Below are 19,275 nucleotides of genomic sequence, written 5' to 3'. Positions count from 1 at the left end.
CTTGATGTGGACGTCAGACTTAACGGACGTCTCAACACTGCAATTCAAGAGCTTCCACTCTCGTTACATCAAACACACTCTATCCTATGCCTTGGCCATTGGAGCAAGCCGTATCTATTCCACCACATTGTTCCTCAAAACTACCTTAAGATCCTCTCGTCAGCACTGTCTAAACTGGATATTTCCTAAACCTTATTAACAATTCAGCCGTGCAACTTCCTTTCCTTCTCACTCACTTACTCTTTGTCTGTCTGTCTCTCTCTCTCTCTCTCTCTCACACACACACAATATATATATATATATATATATATATATATATATATATATATATATATATATATATATATATATATATATAATGCACACAAAAAAGTATGGTCGCAGTGGACAGCAACCATACACTAGGAAAGTATACAGACTGTAGGAAGTTTGATTCAAAGATCACAAATGGAAGAAGTGCCTGGATCTAATAGTTTGCGAACACAGCAATTCAATCTTAATGTCAGACACAAAAACATGAACGGATAAAAGTCTATTGTTTCAACGTACCTGTTGAGAAAGAGTAGAAGGTACTGGTGAAGAATTATTATCAGTCCTTGTAAACCTTCCATCTGACACTGAGTACGCTACACTAGCCAAGCTGCCGTCTCGTCCTGTTGCTAAGCTCGTAGGTGCTTGAAAACTCACATCGTAATATCCTGTAGCCTTTAAAAAAGGAAAGAAGTTATTTTTGTACGCATTTTAAAAGAAGTTCTTTTTGTTTCTTAACACTGAATCTGTATTTAAAAAATAATCCCGAATTCCAGTCACTTACACACAATAAAACATTTAACATCCTTTCTGAAACTGTTCATGCTTTCCTATCTCACAAGCTGATATCTCACTGTGACATTTATATAATGCTAAAATCTCCATCTATTGGAATAGATTTTGATTTGATGACTCGAACTCTTTTTAATTTCCTTTGAACATTTAAATAACTTAAAGATGGAAGACCCCATAACTGACGAAAACTGTCTTCAATACTGAATAAACATTGAACTACTTTTACTTGTACTAACCAAATGAGGTATCCTTTGCTGAAGAAGTTGTAATTCTTCGTAACTATATACAGCTGGTTGCTGAACTCCAGCAAAATACGGCAATCCTGCAGCCTGACTCATAATATACTGCGTTCCTAACACTGGAGGCACTCCTGGTGGCATGTTAGTAAGAACGCCAGTTTTACCTGTAAAAAATATATGCATGCTCTAAGAAAAGTTTTTGAAATACTTTATATACTAGAGTGACCAGAAGTGTCTGAACAAATACACAAAAGAACTAGTTTAACACTAGTTTTCCGACCAAATAGTTGTACGAAAAGGTTATAGCCGGATAAGGAGGTAAAAAGTGCCCTTACATGGATTTGCTGTGATATTTATATCAAAGGTACCTCATATCCAAAGATAACTTTGGCCAGAAAATAAACTTCAAATTCCTTCCAATTTTGTAAGTTATTGTTGAAACTTCGAAAATCAAAAAGTGTTCACATCTTGGAAACGACTTAAGTTATGAAGATGAAACGAAACATCAATACACTTTGTTTGCAGGGCTTTACCAAAAACAAGAAGCAATGTATTTTACCCTTCCAATTTCTGGCGAAAAGCGCGTCGAAAATATTCGAATTCAAATATATTTGCTTTGAGTGACCACCTTCTGTTTTCTTATATTCGCGGTGCAATTTGGTGTAAAATGAAGAAAACCGAAGTCGGATATGTCTGAAAGATATGTAACCCGCGTCAGGCCATAGATGTTTTGGCCGGTCAGAAGTCAAAGGTCGTAGAGTTTGAATTTCTGACTCGTCATGAATGGTTCTACATGACAGTATAACTCTCATAATCATCTCTCTTCCAGAAACAGGCGTGAGAGCGCTGCTGATTATCGAACTGTCATTTAACTACTGTTACGTTTTCGTTTAAACTGCGCACTGGCAATTCGAATAGCGTTACTGCTGTAATTCTACGGCTGGAAAGGAACAGCAAACTTTGGATATGTGTGCAGCTGTAATGACGTTCTTAAAAAAGTTCGTCGTCGAGCCTCTTCGTGAGAAAAGCTCATAACAATTGAAAAAACTATTGTAGCAACGAAACTTCACAATACTGTTGACCATTTGGTACTAATCTTTGATGAAAGATATATTCGTCACAGCAAGAGGTCGAACAATGAGTATGAACGAAAATCGTATCCTGGACAAAAAATAAATAAATAAATAAATAAAACTAAAAAATAAAATAAAAAAATAAAAATAAATAAATAAAGTTGCCTCTATGTAAACCATTTACTATTTGTACTGCGACTGGTTATTTTGTAGATACGCTGCAGCCATATACTGCAATCACAAATGACGCAGCAATAGTAAAATGTGTGATTCAAGATAAAAATGGGCTAGCGATTCTCATGACGCAATGTGATATTTGTGTGAATCGCGGTTTTCGGGATACAACTGAATATTTGTAAGAAAAAAATTATAGTTCTAATGCCTATAATGAAAGATAAGCGCAGGCAATTGACTACGACTGAGCCGAACTTCTCCCATTATGTTACAAAAATTCACTGGGTTGTTGAGGCCGTTCATTTTTGGGCAAGTATTGTCTTCTACGTCACCACCTGGACAAGATGCTTCCTTAAGTTGGACTGTTATGAGGGATACCTTTTTTTTTTTTTTTTTTTTTCTTTTAACATAATACTTTTGATAATCATCTTAATTCTGACGATGGCCTCGACGAGGAAGTTTAACAAATGGAACGACAGCACATCGCAGAGAACACATTAAGATTAGAAGTAGAACACAATTGGGACAGGCGTACACGCTCTTTCGCAGAGGTCACATCTGCGGACATCTTGGGACTTCCCTGAGTTGACAGAAAGAGACCTAAAAGTTCTTTTTACTACAGGTTCCTATCAGTTGTCTCAGGTAGTTTCCTATCCGGCTGAAATGAACGTGAGCTCCTTTCTCGGTTAAGCGGTTAGTGTACGCGCCTTTGGCTTCGGAGACCCGGGTTCGATTCCATGTGATTCGGATTTCACATTAATCAGTAGGTCCACGTCTCATATTAGCCTCACTGCTGAAAGGGTTGTTAAATTCAAATCAACTCAATCATGCAATGATGAATGAAGATAACAGCATCCATCTCCATTTCCTGAAAGAAAATACCCATACCGTTAAATTCGAAGTACGATCTCTACATATTAGTAGGAAGATATACAGGTGTTATATTGATTTTGTTCCAAATACAACAGGATATTCGGATCTATAGCCGTATTACTGTGAATGTGCACATGGGAATCGAAAAGTTTGATTTTGTCCATAAGTCGCTGCAAACACTTATTACCTTTCACGTGCTAGATAATTTGCTAAGATTGTTCGGCCTACAGAGATTTTACGCAAATTGTGAGTTGTCAGTCTTGTCACTCCAGTAATAAACGTACATAATGATACAGATTGAATGTTCCAAATCCCGTGTCCTTCATTTTCCTTGTAGTGTTTCCTTCTAATACAGGAAAGACATTGCAAAATCATTTTGAATATTTTTGTATTATCATCTTGTACATTACAATATGTCGTACATTATATAGAGGGAAAATCAAAAACGTTGTTTCATGTAAATCACGATTTAACATATTGGTATCCTACTAAAGCAGACAAACTCAATGGCACTAGTGCTCTCGTGCTGTTTCTGGAAGAAGTACGATTATGAGAGTTATATTCCCACATACAACAATTTATGACAAGTTAAAACAAAACTCAACCATCTTTGACTTCTGACAGTATTTGTACCGGCCAAAACATTTATGGCGTAACGCGGGTTGCAAATCTTTCAGGCGTGTCCGACTTTGGTTTTCCTCATTTTATACCAAGTTGCATCGCGTATACCAAAACATGGTCAAAATATATTATAGGTGGGTTGTTGATGCTTCTATGGTGGGAAACAAGGTAGGTGGTCAATCATAAACCAAAAATATTTGAATTTGACTATTTTCGACGTGCTTTTCGCCAGAAATTTGAAGGGCGAAATACACTGCTTCTTGTTTTTGGTAAGGACCTTCAAGCAAAAGTATACTGATATTTTGTTTCATCCTTGTAACTTGTCGTTTCCGAGATATAAACCTTTTTTGATTTTCGAATTTTCAACAATAACTTCGAAATTCGAAGGAATTTGAAGTTTATTTTCTGGTCAAAGTTATCTTTGGATATGAGGTACCTTTGGTATAAATACCACAGCAATTCGTGTAAGGGCATTTTTCACCGTCTTATCCGGCTATATCCTTTACTGACTCTGCAAACCTTTTCCAACTTATTTCCTGTTTGCGTTCTAATCATTTATCAATCCGTTTTCAGATGTCACTAGTTTACAGTTCCGATTTGTCGACATTACAGATAACACTTTAAACAATCGGGTGTTTTAACTTTATATTAGTTTAGGCATTTGCAAAAGGAAAAAAAAAATCCCATGTCAAGGGAGGAAACGTTATTTTACAATTTCAAGTTTTTATTTTACACTGGCCAACTGCTTAAGATGAAAGAACTTTAACACACGTCATTTGTAATGCATGTATGAAGATATATACCCACTCTTCACACAACACCATATAACTTAAGAATTTGAGTTATAGCAATAAATGAAACAGGCACATCTGTTAATATTTGAAAACTAACAATACAGCAGTAGCTTAATTATTCTCAACTCCCTACAACGACACGCGTCCTTCAGCCTTATTACTTTTCATCTTTGTAGAAATCATAAACTACATGTAGAATGATGACTCTTGAGGAGAAAATAAGACCAAAGTTTTCCGATACAAAAATGGTTCTGCTAAAATAAACACAAGTTGTAATTTTCGAAATCATGGTCGGGAAGTTTCAATGTGCTGAAGTGCAGAAACTGGTACCTCTTACTAGTACGGGGAGCCAAAGAGATTCTGAGTACAATCTTAATTCAAAAAGCGCTGAAACTTCAATCAGATCTCGAAAACTACAAGTATGAGCTATAGTAATTACATCTAAACCATTTTCCACAGGAACATGTGGTTGAAAATAAGTAGCAGACGAACTATTAGATCACGAGCTCTGCTCCTGAACCCAATCTACAGAGTGGACCATTTACCTTGAAACGTCCTATAACTTACAAACCAATGGATAGAAAACAAATTCTGCACGACGAAAATATACGCAGGAGGATATTGATGTATTATGCAATGTCACCGGATTAATAGTGTTGCCAACTCAACATAAAGTTGTACTTTTTTTTTTAATGGCAGCATGTCAAATTATTACATATTTTAACTCTACGTGTTAAATGAAAACATATAATTCCACACTAATTTTTCAGGTGTTACAGACTAAGACTATTACAATATCAAAGTATCTATACACTCTGGAGGTTTCTATAAGAGTAATAACGCAAGTGAAACGGGCGATGTCTTGGTATAATGTATTTCGAATAAATTGGAAAAAAGTCAGAGGAATTGTAGTTTTGAATATTTTCAAAGGCCTTTATTTTGGAAAAAAGTGCTTAGGTAAGTACCACATCCAAATACACAAATAGCTTCCAATAGGCATAATCAATAATAACGTTTACAGCAATTTGATACCTCAAACCATTCTAGAAATATGAAAAATATGGACAGAGACTGATATACTGCTTACAATGGTGTTTGTTGTTTAAAATGATTATTGATTTCTTTGATTTCTATAACATTACAGCAATAGTTTTTGTAGTTGTAATTACAAGTTATCGCAATTACATAAGCAGTGTTGCAAATTTTTACAATATTCGTATCTTCTCAGGAACCTTTTGATATAGCAAATTGCTGTAAACAGCACTCGTTTATGGAAAACTGTGTATGTGCTTGGATATGATTCTTAAGTAAGCACTTTTCGCAAATGGAACCTTTTGAAAAAGTCAATTTTTCACTTTCTTGAAATTCTGTTTCTATTTATTAGAAATTAGTCATATTATTACTATTCAACAATAAAATACTTTTAATCTCCATTACCACTTGGGTTATTACTGTTGTTGAGGTCTTCCGAATTTCTTTGTGAAAAGATGTTAGGGTAAATCCATTTCAAATCACCCATGCAATGTTGCCAACATTTTTTTTATCATTAATTCCCTACAGGTAGTCACAAAACAGAAAAAAAATCTATGCCGTAGTTTTTTTTCTGGCAGCCATTTTTAAAATGGTAGTTGGGAAAACTTTAATAAAAAACGTGGTTTCCGGAAAGTTTAATTGCCAAGCTATTTTTAAAGATGTCAGAATAATTTTAAAAAAAACTAGCGTGTTTAACATTAAACTGAACTTCAGGTATACATTATTTTAATTTTTCTATCATGCAAGAAAGTCAGTCAAACTCTTTACTATAAAAACTCGGAAAAAATGTATCGTTAATTTTGAAGACCATTAATTTTGTGAAGGAAAGGAGACTAACTTTTAATGTCAATTTTCTCAGGTCAATATCTAAAAAAAGACTGAATGAAAACAACTGAAAATTTTACAGCATGTTCTTCATACAAAGGAATATCTCACAAAAAATTATGACAGACTCAACTACATTTAGAGTAATACAGCAGTGAATTTCAGTGAAAACGCTACCCTTCTGCACGCTCGTACAGTGCCAAGGTAGCAAACTAGGACTTGAAATTGTTACTTCTGAAACTGGTCGAAATTATATTTAATACGGACAATAAATGATCAAATATTTCTACTTTTAAATAACAATGGGCAGAGCTAACAATAAATGAGATTTCTAATTCTTTAAATGTAACTTACTGATACATTTTACTGTACTACACTTGGTACAGTGTACACACAATAATGTTTCTCTATGTATTTATGTTTAAAACATTAGCTTCTTGCCAGCTGCAATTTTCATTAGAGAGTTAAACACGACGCTTCATTGCATAGTTTATCAATTATGTTGTGTGTTCTTCCAGACAGTGTTGAGAGTTCGAATGGAGTCATTTTTCGTACTTTCCTTTGCAGACGCCCAAGCAGTATCATTTTTGGAAAGTTGAAAGGCAGTTCTTGGTCCAGAAGGGTGAAAGAAATGCACCAAAACATCAATTGTTTCTTCACTTATGTCTCCAGTTTTTCAAGCCACCACTTATCAACTGTCACCTATTGTTAGCACTGCCCATTGTTATTTAAAAGTAGAAATATTTGATAATTTATTGTCTGTATTGATTTAAACATCATTCGACCAATGTCAATTGTAATAATTTCAAGCTCTAGTTTGCTGCACTGCACTGCACAAACTTGTAGAAGGGTAGCGTTTTTAATAAAATTACTTCTCTATTACTCTAAATGTAGTTGAGTCTCAATCATATTTTTTGTAAGATATTCCGATTTGTATATAAAGAACACTGTAAAATTTTCAGTTGTTTTCATTATATATTGAAATGTCCCTCTTTACATATTGACCTTAGTAAATTGACATTAAAAGACTTTCGGCAATTTTGGGAAAGTTCTAGAAAAAATAGGAATGCATTCTCAGGACTAAAACTTATACCTCAGGTAGTTATGTAAGTATTCAACACAGAAATAGCATAGCATTAGTGAGTCTCCTTTCCCTCACAAAATTAATGGTCTTCAAAATTAACGATACATTTTTTTCCGAGTTTTTATAGTAGAGTTTGACTGACTTTCTTGCATGATAGAAAAATTAAATTAATGTATACCTGAAGTTCATTTCATGCTGAACACGCTGGTTTTTTAATTCTTCTGATACCTTTCAAAATAGCTTGGCAAGCCGTTTTAAAAATGTCTGCCAGAAAAAACTACGGTATATATGTTTTTTCAAACAGTGTTTTGTGACTATCTATCTACAGGAAACTCATAAGAAAATCAGAAAAATAAAAAAAACGTCAAGCAACAATTTTAAAATTAGGTGATTTGAAATGGATTGACTCGTTAGTGATCCCGCTGGGTCCTTAATTTGTAGCACAATAATAAAGAGTGGTATTGGAAGTTTTCATTTAACTTGCAGATTTAAAATACATAACAATCTAACATAATGCCTTTAAAAAAATAAAAAAAACTACGTTGGGTCGGAAACACTGTTAACTGGAGGTATTACACTATGTCGGACAATATCCCCCTACCTCGTGGATAAACACTGTTTGCGTGGGCTTTCTTGGGATTCTCCAGTTTCCTCCCACTTTCTTCATTCCACGATTTCGTTCATCATTGTCAGTCTCACTGGATAATCGTGAGGCATTAAGCTAGGAATTTCATTTCATTTTCATTTCAATATCTCCCCAGGCGATATTTTAATTCTACAAAATTTCAACGTTTTTGTTCAATTAGTTTAAAAGTTCCAGATAAATGGTTCACTATGTATATTCATTTTACCGAATTGGACCTAACACATTTGTATTAGAAGAACAACTTACAATATAACGTTCCAATTATTACTAAATAACAACTTAATAACACGCTAAGAGTTCATTCATATATCAACTTACTCGTCGAACTAGTTACTTTGGTATACGTTGCAGTCGTGGAATTAACAGATGGTGTTGTACTAGAAAGGCCTAACGCTGGAGATACATTAACATTTGTAGAGAGAGTACTTGTAGCAGTCGTGGGAATTGCATTACTTAGGCTTGAGCTCGCTGTTGCCGTAGTTGATTCATACTGAAACGAAAAAAAGAATTTCCTTTCGTACAATAGCATAAATGAATGGATTACTTAGTAAAATAAATATCAGATTATACACAAAATATTTAAATCAAGAAGCTGTTCAATAAACTTTCCAGTATTTTAAAAGTAATAAAAACTATTAGCTTTAAGTTACAAAAGAAATTACATTAAATTTGTAAGGTTTCGATATTGCTATGCGGTGAGTATCCGTTAGTCTTGACTGATGTTTAGAAATTTCATTCAACTTCGAGCGGTGACAAATACACTATAAGAATATGTAGCGCTAGTAAGTATCACAAGTATCCAAACTGGAGGTTTCTGTAAGAGTAATAACGCAAGTGAAACGGACGAGGTCATGATATAATGTATTTCGATTAAATAGTAAAAAAGTCAGAAGATATTGTAGTTTTGAATACTTTCAAAGGTCTTTATTTTGAAGAAAAAAAAATGCTTACGTAAGTACTACATCCAAATACACAAATGGTCTTCAAGTAGTATACTTACGAAAGAATGTAAGTACACTACAAAACAATCAAGCACCGACAAAAACGGGTATACACATTTCAAGTGAATCCATCAATTCTACTGTATTTTACCTAATGCAGAGTTAACTACTACTGTATTATTATTTAAATTTTTTAAACATGGAGTAATTACATAAAAATTCTGAATAGTCATTCCAAATGAAACTAGAGACTTAAATAAAATTTGATCTCATTCTCTAGATTTTTATGGTTTTTGGTATATTTTGTAATCCACCGACGACTGGAAATGAGTAATATGGTCCAGTAAGATCTCTTTCACCTTATTTTCCAATAAGTCGCGTTTCTATTGAGCAGATAACCAAAGAAGCTTATGCTTTGAACGGTCTACTCCATAGCGTGGAACAAGGTCGCAACTGTGAAGCTATCGACCACAACTTCCTGGTATTTTGCCAACCACAGAATTCGTGTTATCAATTATTATATCGATATTTTAGATGACCACGTGAATCCATAGTCAATATACGAATTTTTTTTTCGACCAATGACTTTTTTAAGATTACAATGCACAAATTCACACTGCTGGAGATCTTTTGGAATAGTTTTGCGAACATCGGGATGAGCTACATCTCTGTCCCAAACAATCCTTGTATCTCCATATTATAGAACACAAGAGTTTGATTCAATAAAAATCTTTTTGGCCGCTTAACCATTTTTAACTTTCTATATACTATGTTTCTATATATAATACCATATACACAAAATACCATATCGGCAGCACAAAACTTTTTTTTTTTTTTTTTTTTTTAAATCTCCGTCAGCTTAAGCAGCAGTTGTTTTTGTTGAGCACCACGTGCCATTAGTAGCTTTACAGATGTCGACGTAGACTTGTATATTTCAGGGCTGGATTATTGAAAAACATTGCGAACACCATTTTCTTCAGAACTTTGTTCTTTAATTTCATTTCTTAGCACGAGAAATTTTAACTGGACTCAAATGCATGAAAATTACCCCCTAAGGTTAGTATCGAAATTTAACAAATGCTACTTTTTAGAGTTGAAGTTTATAATGGAGAGGTGAAATATTAAAGTTTATTCTTTTATATAATTACATATGGTACTATACTCACCATAGCTAGAGTAACAACACTGGTAAGTGCTTCCTACAAGTTTTATCTTAAAGATTTGAAGATTTGTACTTTTTGCAGTTTTAAGTGTAATATCGCTGATGGAACAAACTTTTAAGAAAAACAGAATATACATCTATACTAAAAAAAATTTTATGTTGATGTTTGACTGTGAACAAAATTATGAATTTTCAAAAATTGCACGGAAAACGCATGTTCACGCTACTATCAATCATCTGACTGAACTAAAACTTTACCAATGTGAATCATAGATCATATTCTTTTAACTTGTTATTTTAACTTCAATGCTGAAAATTAAACTGATAAGCAATCACAAATTTAAAAGGAAAAATTAAAAGGAGCATTGGCCATGAACGCGAACACTTACCGCAAGCTAGAAAGAATTAGTTAGACCTAGCTGTTTTGTGCTCTTGCAATAATAAGAAAAAAAAAAAGGAAAAAAAAAACTGATGTAACACTTGAAGGTCTGAACTGTCCTTAGGAAGATTTTTTTTATTATGCTATTTTCCGCTTTGTCTGCTCTTTTGTGTATAAAAATCTGTTTACATTAAAATTATATTCTTATTTTGCCGTTAGAGAAATATCACTGTTCGAACTCCAGATATTTAGTTAGGTGCAAATCACTGTTCCCTGACGATTGTGATAAAAATACTTTTTATATATTAAACTATTTTACATACGTACAAACTGATTTTTTTTTAAGTCCTCCATTATGCAGTTCCAACTTTGATTCAAAGTTTTGGATTTTTATTTATGGAAGTTATAGGGCACATATCATACGAAAGGATGCTTAACTTGTGCCTTTATGTTTATTTCTTTAATTGAATTTTTCCTTCCTCTCTGAGAAAACGATACTGACAGCGTTCCTAGAGACGGAATACGAAGGCACATGGTAAGTCACTTTTATTAAAGTTATGGATTCTTGATCCTAATGAAAAAAGATTCAAATACATTCCTTAATGTTGTTGAAGCACAAGTATAGATGTCAATTCCATTGAAGTCGTGTCCCAATACATTTAAATGCATTGAAAAGCTTGACTAGGAGGGGGAAGAGGTTCTCTCCTCTTGGTGTCCCTGATGTGAACCTTCACCTTTCTCAAAATGTTTATTATTATTATTATATAGACCTCAATGCACGAACAACAATGATAATTTCCTAATAATGATGGTCTATCTTTGTAATAGCTTTTATATTCCAAAGAACTATTACAAGGATAAATTATCATTACCCGGAATTTACTCCGTCTATATAGGAATGACAAACAATCATATTGACGAGGGTGAAGGAACAGAAAAAGAGAACACGATATGGACAGAATTAATGTGCCACATTCATGCTCCAAAATCACTAAAAGGAATGCATTTTAACCTCTCTTTGTTAGGACCAAGAATCCGCAACTTTATCTAAACAGCGGAAATTTACATCACAGATGGAATCGCATAATCAAAAATTAAATAAAAGACTAACCAAGAGCAAGTTATTCTTCATTTTGAACATATGTAAAATATGCTTTTATTTTGTGTATATATATTTAAAAACTATCACTATCTTTAACACTGACCTGCACACAATTAAAATATCTTGGGTTTGCATAATGAGATTTCTAACAGAAATAAAATAATTTCAATTATGCACAAACAAGATTTTTGTCCATAAAAGAACAGACAAAATGAAACTATTCTTAAGTTACGAACTTGCATACAATGAGAGTGAGAAATGAGTCTGTTTTATAACAAGACACATTTTCCTACGGAGATAAGCCAACTCCTTGGAAATGAATGGATACAGTTCGAACTTTCAAAGTGTTAAATCAGTTTTAATGTTTTCAAAATTTTCGTTTATATATATATATATATATATGACCAAAACGATGTCTAATTCCTTTTAGTTTACGGTAGAGTGTTCGTGCCCAAAGCCCGAACTTCAGATGATTATAGAGTCGTAACAAAAATGCAAATCGGATGCAAGGTGAGCTTTTTTCTATGCATCCTTGAGCATCTATCAGTAATAATAGGATGTTTTCATCTTAAATATCACCAGGATAAATTGAACTTAATAAGCAACTGAAGATATAATAAATTTTTCAGAAATTCCTATAGCCAAACGAATATGTGTAAATTATTCCCGTAATAATTCCCGTGTGTATATATGATCATAGTTAAAAAAATATTTGATATAAAGATAGGAATAGCTTTTTAAATAGTCCACAAAGAATGTTTAGAAATTACATAAAGCAAATATCTTATTAATGAATTAAATTTTAAAGTTGCAAACTTGATATCTTCAATTGCTGCTTGATATCTGCAATAGTCGTAATACTAATAATAAAGATTAGGGCAAGCACTGAACAATGGAAGATAGTTCAGTTTTTGTTTTTATACAATAGGTAAGTTTCTATGGTAATCTACACATCAAATTTTTGAATATTCACAAGACATGACTACACTAACCTGTGATTCTTTTACTGAGGCATTCAATGACGCGCTATGTTTGGAATTACTATTACTTGATCCATGTAACGTAGCATGACTCTGGGATGTTGTAACCGTGTTGTTGCCATATGTGTTCTGATACTGGCTGGTACCCGTTGAAGCAGCGTAGCCACTGTTTGCGGACTGATTCAAAGACGAACTAGCAAATCCCGACTGATTGTTGTTCTGATACGTAGCCGCAGATTGTGTTGAAGAGCTTGGAAATGAGTTTCCAGATTGACTAATCGATGGAAACGATGTCCCGGTCTGAAATGAACCTGTTTGCCCTGATGCCTGATATGAAGCAGCTGATGCCTGGCTAGTTGTATAGGAACTTCCTGTTTGGCTACTGGGATACGTAGTCGGTGCAGCTGCTTGGTTGGAAGAGAACGAATTACTAGGCTGGTTATTGTAGTTTGATCCCGACTGGCTAGAAGGATAACTACTTTGCGACTGACCTGATGGATACGGTGTTGATGAGGCTTGTACCTGTAAGGTAAATAGAAACTTACATTATATGACCAAAATATTTACCAACGAAACGCTACTAATTTTGGACTATGATCAGAATTACGTCCCTTTGTATCGTCAAACATATCAGACAAGTGTAATATTCATCATTTCAGATACTTTTTAATACCTAATAATTTTTATGAACATCAACTAACCATATTACCATAAGAACAACACTAACTCAGCAGATCTACACAAATATTCTTGTATTACAAAGAAGTCAAAAGGTTACAAATTAAAAATATTCGTATGGTATATTTCTGTACTAGTTCATTAGGAGCAATGTGATAACATACAGGAAAAGAAACCTGGATTACTTATCAGATGCATATGCCGGCTCATGTTTCCCAGACAATTACAACTGAGCGCAAATGATTTGGCTGCGGTACTAGTCTTAACCGTATTAGATATCTCAGCATCATTGATCAACCAGTGGCCCTTCAGTGTTCTCAGTGGCTCCAAATGGCAATAGTCACAGGACAACAGGTTGGAGCTATACCTAGGTATGATAGATTGTTTTAAACCACCCAGTGTGAAGGCTGTAGCACATCTTGACGCAATCTTTACTAAGTCACATCGTCTCAACTCTACATAAACTAGACACGTGATTTATACCACAATAATTGACTCTAGGCATGCTTAGACGAAATCACTGCATTCTGCTACCACACACTATACAGTAACACAGTTTGCAGCTATCAGCTGTTTCTTGATGTCACCTAGAGGCGCAAATACATGCTACTATAGTATCATATCAAAATAGTACGTATAAAGTCTAATTTTAATTTGTACAATACTCATGTAACATTTTATGTCCTTCCAGGTCTTCTGAGTTCCATTTCTTTCATTTGCCCGAAATAAAAAAAAAAAAAAAAAAAAAAAGTAAAATAAAAAAAGAAAGAAAGAAAGAAAGAAAGGAATGCCATGAAAGAGGAAACCTTGATTTCAACGTCACTCAGTCATATTCGCAATTTTCTTGTAATTTTTCCATTTGGGTATTTACTCCCCCCTTCCCCCCCTTTGGTATGTTGACAGCTTAAACCTTACCAGCGGAGAGTGGAATATGCTATTCCGAGAGCTTCACTGGTTTCGTCAATTTGAAATTCGTGGTAACTCATTTAGCAAGGATTTGCATATCTGCTTATCTTTCGCCACGTTTGCTTCTAGTTAAGTCACTACCATAATGAAAGAAAAATAATATTCACACAAAAGTACTGAGATTTACTGAGCTTAAAGTTAGTAATACTATCACTTTAATCAGATTCGTAACTATGCACTGTAAGAAAAAAATCAACAAGCCTTGATAATGGTAAACACGTACTTTCTATACACATCTCACAGTAGTGTTCAGCTAGAAAGCATCAAGATCGTATAACTATGCTTTTCTGTCAAATGCTCGAGTTAATTGGTTCAACCATTTCATCCTTGCAATAAACATCTTGCAGGAGTTCATTCATGCAAAACTGCTCCTAATCCCATTCAAATGCAGTCGATTGGTTATTCTAAGTACAACTACCCGAAGAAGTTTCCAATTCGGAAATGAAATACAGTAATGGAATATAATTCAATACTTTAAATGTAAATTAGTTTATTAATCTTTGAAGAATTACGTCAAATTGGTTATTTAAGATGAGAAGTGAAACGCGAAAATTTACATATTTCAGCTCTACCAAGCGATTGGATACGTAAGTAAATAAACTTCATTTTGTTCCAACACACAATTTTCACAGAAGCTGCAAAGGAGAGCTGATGAAGTAAACTTGAAATTTGCGACTTCCCTGTCATAATTTACCAACCGCAATCCCAAACCTGACTACGAATCCTTAAATAAAACGTCCGCGACGTTTTATAAACAATTAACAACCAAGAAAGGAAGGAACAAAAAAAATGCAAGGGATATACGTATATATATATATATATATATATATATATATATATATATATATATATATATATATATATAGAGAGAGAGAGAGAGAGAGAGAGAGAGAGAGAGAGAGAGAGGGGTAGGTAGGTAGGTCTGGATTAAAAAAACAGTACTGGTAACATTAAAGGTGATCCTGGTGACCCTCTTCAACATACTCCTTCCCTACCTTCTCTATACATGTTTGCATTTGAAGTTTCCATTGTTGAAAGTAGTTTTGGATCTTCTAGTGTCACCGTCTTGAGTACACCTGCCGTTTTCTGGTTCACCTCTTCTAGTCTAGTTCCCTTGAGCACGGATTTTACTTTAAAAAAAAAAAAAAAGAAACCGCACGGTGCCAAGTCGGACGTATAAGGTGGGCGTTCCAACACTGTAATCATTTTAGATGCCAGAAACTCCTGAACTGTCATAGCAGTATGCGAAGGAGCATTGTCATGATCATAATCCATTCGTTGTTCTTCCCTATGACGTGCCTTTTCTTTCTCATTCGTTCTCGCAGCTTCAACAAAACCTCCTCATAATACTGTTTCCAATTCACCGCCTGACTTGATGATATCCATTCAATCATGAGCAGGCCATTGATACCAAAGAACATAATGAGCACGACCTTCACTTTCGATTTCCTCTTGCGTGCCGCCTTTTCATTTGCGATGTCGAAAGAGTTTTCCAGTGCATGGATTGCCTTTTCCTTTCGGGATCATACTGAAAGATTCACACGTCTCGTCACCAGTCCGATTCTGCTTCCAGGCGTTCCAATGTCATTGCACAATACTTGTGGAAGCCCTTCTGCCCCTGCGTGAGGTTTTTTGGTACCACCTTAGCGCAATCATGTCTGTTATGATTCGAATACTGACCCTGCGATCTTTCTGGACAATGTCAGTCAGTTTTGCCACGGTTTCCTATGTTGTTGCTACGACAGGACATCTCGGTCTTCCATCATCATCAACGTTCTCGCGTCCCTCACTAAAGCGTTTGTGCTATTCAAAATACTCCTATACGTGACATCATATTATCCCACACACATCCTGTAACAGTTTCACACACTCACTCGATGATTAAATTTCTCACGAATTTTAAGTTAATGCGCTGCTCAATTTTTCTCATTTGCCATTCTTCCGGCAACACGATTGCACGCCTCTCTCTTCAATCGCTACTCACAGACTAAACCCGATTGAAAGCGCCAACTCATGTATATTATTCTCTTCTCGAAAGTTCAAGGTCGTTCTGCGCGCATGCGCTCTCCACTACTCCACGTAATTACAAATAGGGTTGCCAGTCCTGTTATTTTTTAGCCAAGCGCAGTATATTATATAATTTCACTTAAGGCCACTCCCATTTGTATGTCATCTCAACAGTGAAGGAGCTGACTTCAATTAACATTAGCTGTGTCAACTGAAATTGAGTTAGCGTCTCTGACGAATATTTGGCCTCTTTGCACCTTCAACAGTGTATTTTATACTTTTACACTTTTCAATCATTCACGTCCATGTATATTCAATATTTAAACGTATTATTTTATTACTAATTATTAAGCACAGCAAAAATTTATTATATCTAGATATACGAACTTTCTGAAATGAACATTGAAAAAACTGATTACCTGACTTGCTGTATAATTTGAAGAGGCCGAATAACTTGAAGAAGGTTGGTACACTGCACTACTAGACTTCTGATTTTGATATGGAGGCTGATAAGTGCCCGTACTAGTTGCAGCGAAGGACAGCGAAGAGTCGCTTTTTCCGATTTCAAGCCCTGAGGAAGATGAACTTGTCCCTCTTTGTTGAGAAAATGACTGATTTGATTTGTGCTCTGCACTTTGCGATGATGGGAATGTAATTGTTTCAGGTCCTGGGAGCTGGGAAACAAATAAACCACAATAATTATTTTTTAAAAAACATTAAAGGAAATAATGCAAATATATCTGCAATTTCTCTCTCCTGTTTTTTAAGTTCACGTAGCAATTAAATATTATAAGTTATATTCAGAAATTGCACAACCAGCCTGATTTGACTAACAAAACTGCATTCTAATCAATTTACTAGAAATGAATATTTTAATCACTCTCAAAGATGTAAAGTTTCCTGAGCTTGTCTTTAGTTCCAAACTCGTACAGTACAGTACAATACCATGTGAAGGAGGAAGAAAGAAAGAAAAAAAACAACTGTAAATTATGTTTTATCAAAAATACCTTTTCTTTACTTTCGAGCGACGAATTCGAGATTTCATCGTATTTACACGTTGTATGCGCCCTACATACAAAAAAGGTTTTTCGGTAACTGTCCGTTTGTTCTGATGTAATTGTATTTATTCACTCTCCTCGAGGGCATACCGTTCAACGTATCTGCACCAAATTCTAAACTTAAGGTTTTTATAAAATTCCTTAGAGGTATTTTTCGAATTTTACTCCTAACTTACTTTATGGCCTACTATGAAACATGGAGGTTGAATGACGTATTCACCAAAGATCTCCATTGACTTCTGTCCTTAGCGGGGTAGGCTGGTTGAAACCAAGGTGGTTTAAACCAGCTGGTTAAAAAAAATGCTTTAAATCGTGTGAACTTCATGGTAACGTTTCCACAAATCAAACCATCCGCATCACGTTTATCTACTTTTCACCTTTTAATCAAGGGGTCCCGTGTTCAATTCTCGGTCGAACCACAACCCATCTTTCAAGTGTAAACCAAGTAACGATTCGAGGTGTCCCTTTGAGCGAAAGTCTTCTCCGTGATAACCTTCGTTCATAAGGATGTTAAGTCTAAACATACGAAACGAAACCAAATTATATATATTTCTACTTGCCTGAATGCCTGTTGTTTTATAAAGAAGCCAAGGTTGCTAAAATATATTGACAGAAATTGACAAAATTTATCAACTTCCTACGTAGCTTCCAACATCAGCTTGGATTTGACTTTGTTCTAATTTTATTCAATGATATCTACATACCAAATTTGTAATTTAATACCTCAGTTTTAGCGTAGTGATTATACGTTGACCTTAAAATTTTACATACAAATAGATTTAAAGTAATAACAGGATTTCTCGGGTGGGAGTTTCCCGATTTATATATACAGGGGCTGGACAAAAAAATCTAAAAACACTTCATACAGGACACGTAAGTTTGGCCCTCCACTGTACAACACGTGTTGCGGTTGCCGATCGTTTTTTGTTTTCAATGTGTCATGTGGATCTTCCTCTTCCGTCAGCAGTAACCAGTTCACATGTGAGTGTCGTGGTGTGGAAGTGGTGCGGTAAAATGGGCGACCTGACAGACTTCCAAAGAGGCATGATCGTTGGTGCCAGTCTGGTTGGAGTTTGTGGCAACAGAGGCCAACATTGTTGGGGTATCGAAAGGCACTGTGTCCAATGTCACGAGGGCATACACAACTCATGGGCAAACGACGTCTGCAAAAGCACAACAGTGCTCAAAAGACAAATCTATCAGACAGGGACCGGAGGGCATTAAAACAGATTGTAGCAGCTAAAAAGAAGACCACTGCAAGGAAAATTACGTCTGAACTCAATTTCGGCCTAGAGAACCCGGTTTCATCGAAAATAGTGCGACGGGAACTTTATAAAATGAAAATTCATGGCAGGCCCGCTATTGCCAAACCCCTGGTCACAGCAGTAAATGCGAAGAGGCGTATCCAGTGGTGCAAGGACCACAAGGCGTGGACCCATGAGCAGTGGAAACACGTAATGTGGTCCTATGAATCGACCTTCACCTTGTTTCCAACAACCGGTCGTGTTTACGTATGGAGAACACCGTCGCAGGCCTATGATACAGACTGCTCCCAACTATAAAGCATAGGGGTAGTTCTGTTACAGTATGGGCAGTGATATCATGGTTTTCTGCAGGTCCCATCATAGCCCTGCATGGAATTATGAATGCTAAGGCGTATGAGGCTTTTTTGGGCGCGAAGGTTCTACCCATGGCCCAAATATTGTTCCCTGATGGTGATGGCATCTACCAAGATGATTTGGCACCCTGTCACTTTGCAAAAACGGTGAAATCATGGTTTGAGGAGCATGACCAGGAGCTATCACACCTACCCTGG

The 19,275-nt window shown here is 35.2% G+C and overlaps 1 protein-coding gene across 1 annotated transcript; it reads right to left on the bottom strand.

The window, feature by feature from the left end:
- Positions 1-549: 549 nt before the first annotated feature.
- On the bottom strand, positions 550-17,075 carry LOC145678218 (uncharacterized; the record flags this gene model as incomplete). Its single annotated transcript, XM_081748269.1, has 5 exons — positions 550-705; positions 1,062-1,228; positions 8,505-8,676; positions 12,763-13,272; positions 16,821-17,075. Coding segments are annotated over 5 exons (1,260 nt in total), but the record flags the coding sequence as incomplete, so codon positions are not given.
- Positions 17,076-19,275: the final 2,200 nt, after the last annotated feature.

The sequence above is a fragment of the Thermobia domestica genome, unplaced genomic scaffold, assembly GCF_964235325.1.
Source record: "Thermobia domestica unplaced genomic scaffold, izTheDome1.hap1.1 HAP1_SCAFFOLD_2101, whole genome shotgun sequence".
NCBI classification, from domain to species: Eukaryota; Metazoa; Arthropoda; class Insecta; order Zygentoma; family Lepismatidae; genus Thermobia; species Thermobia domestica.
The sequence above is the reverse complement of the archived record's forward strand: the minus strand, read 5'-3'. Positions and strand labels throughout refer to the sequence as shown.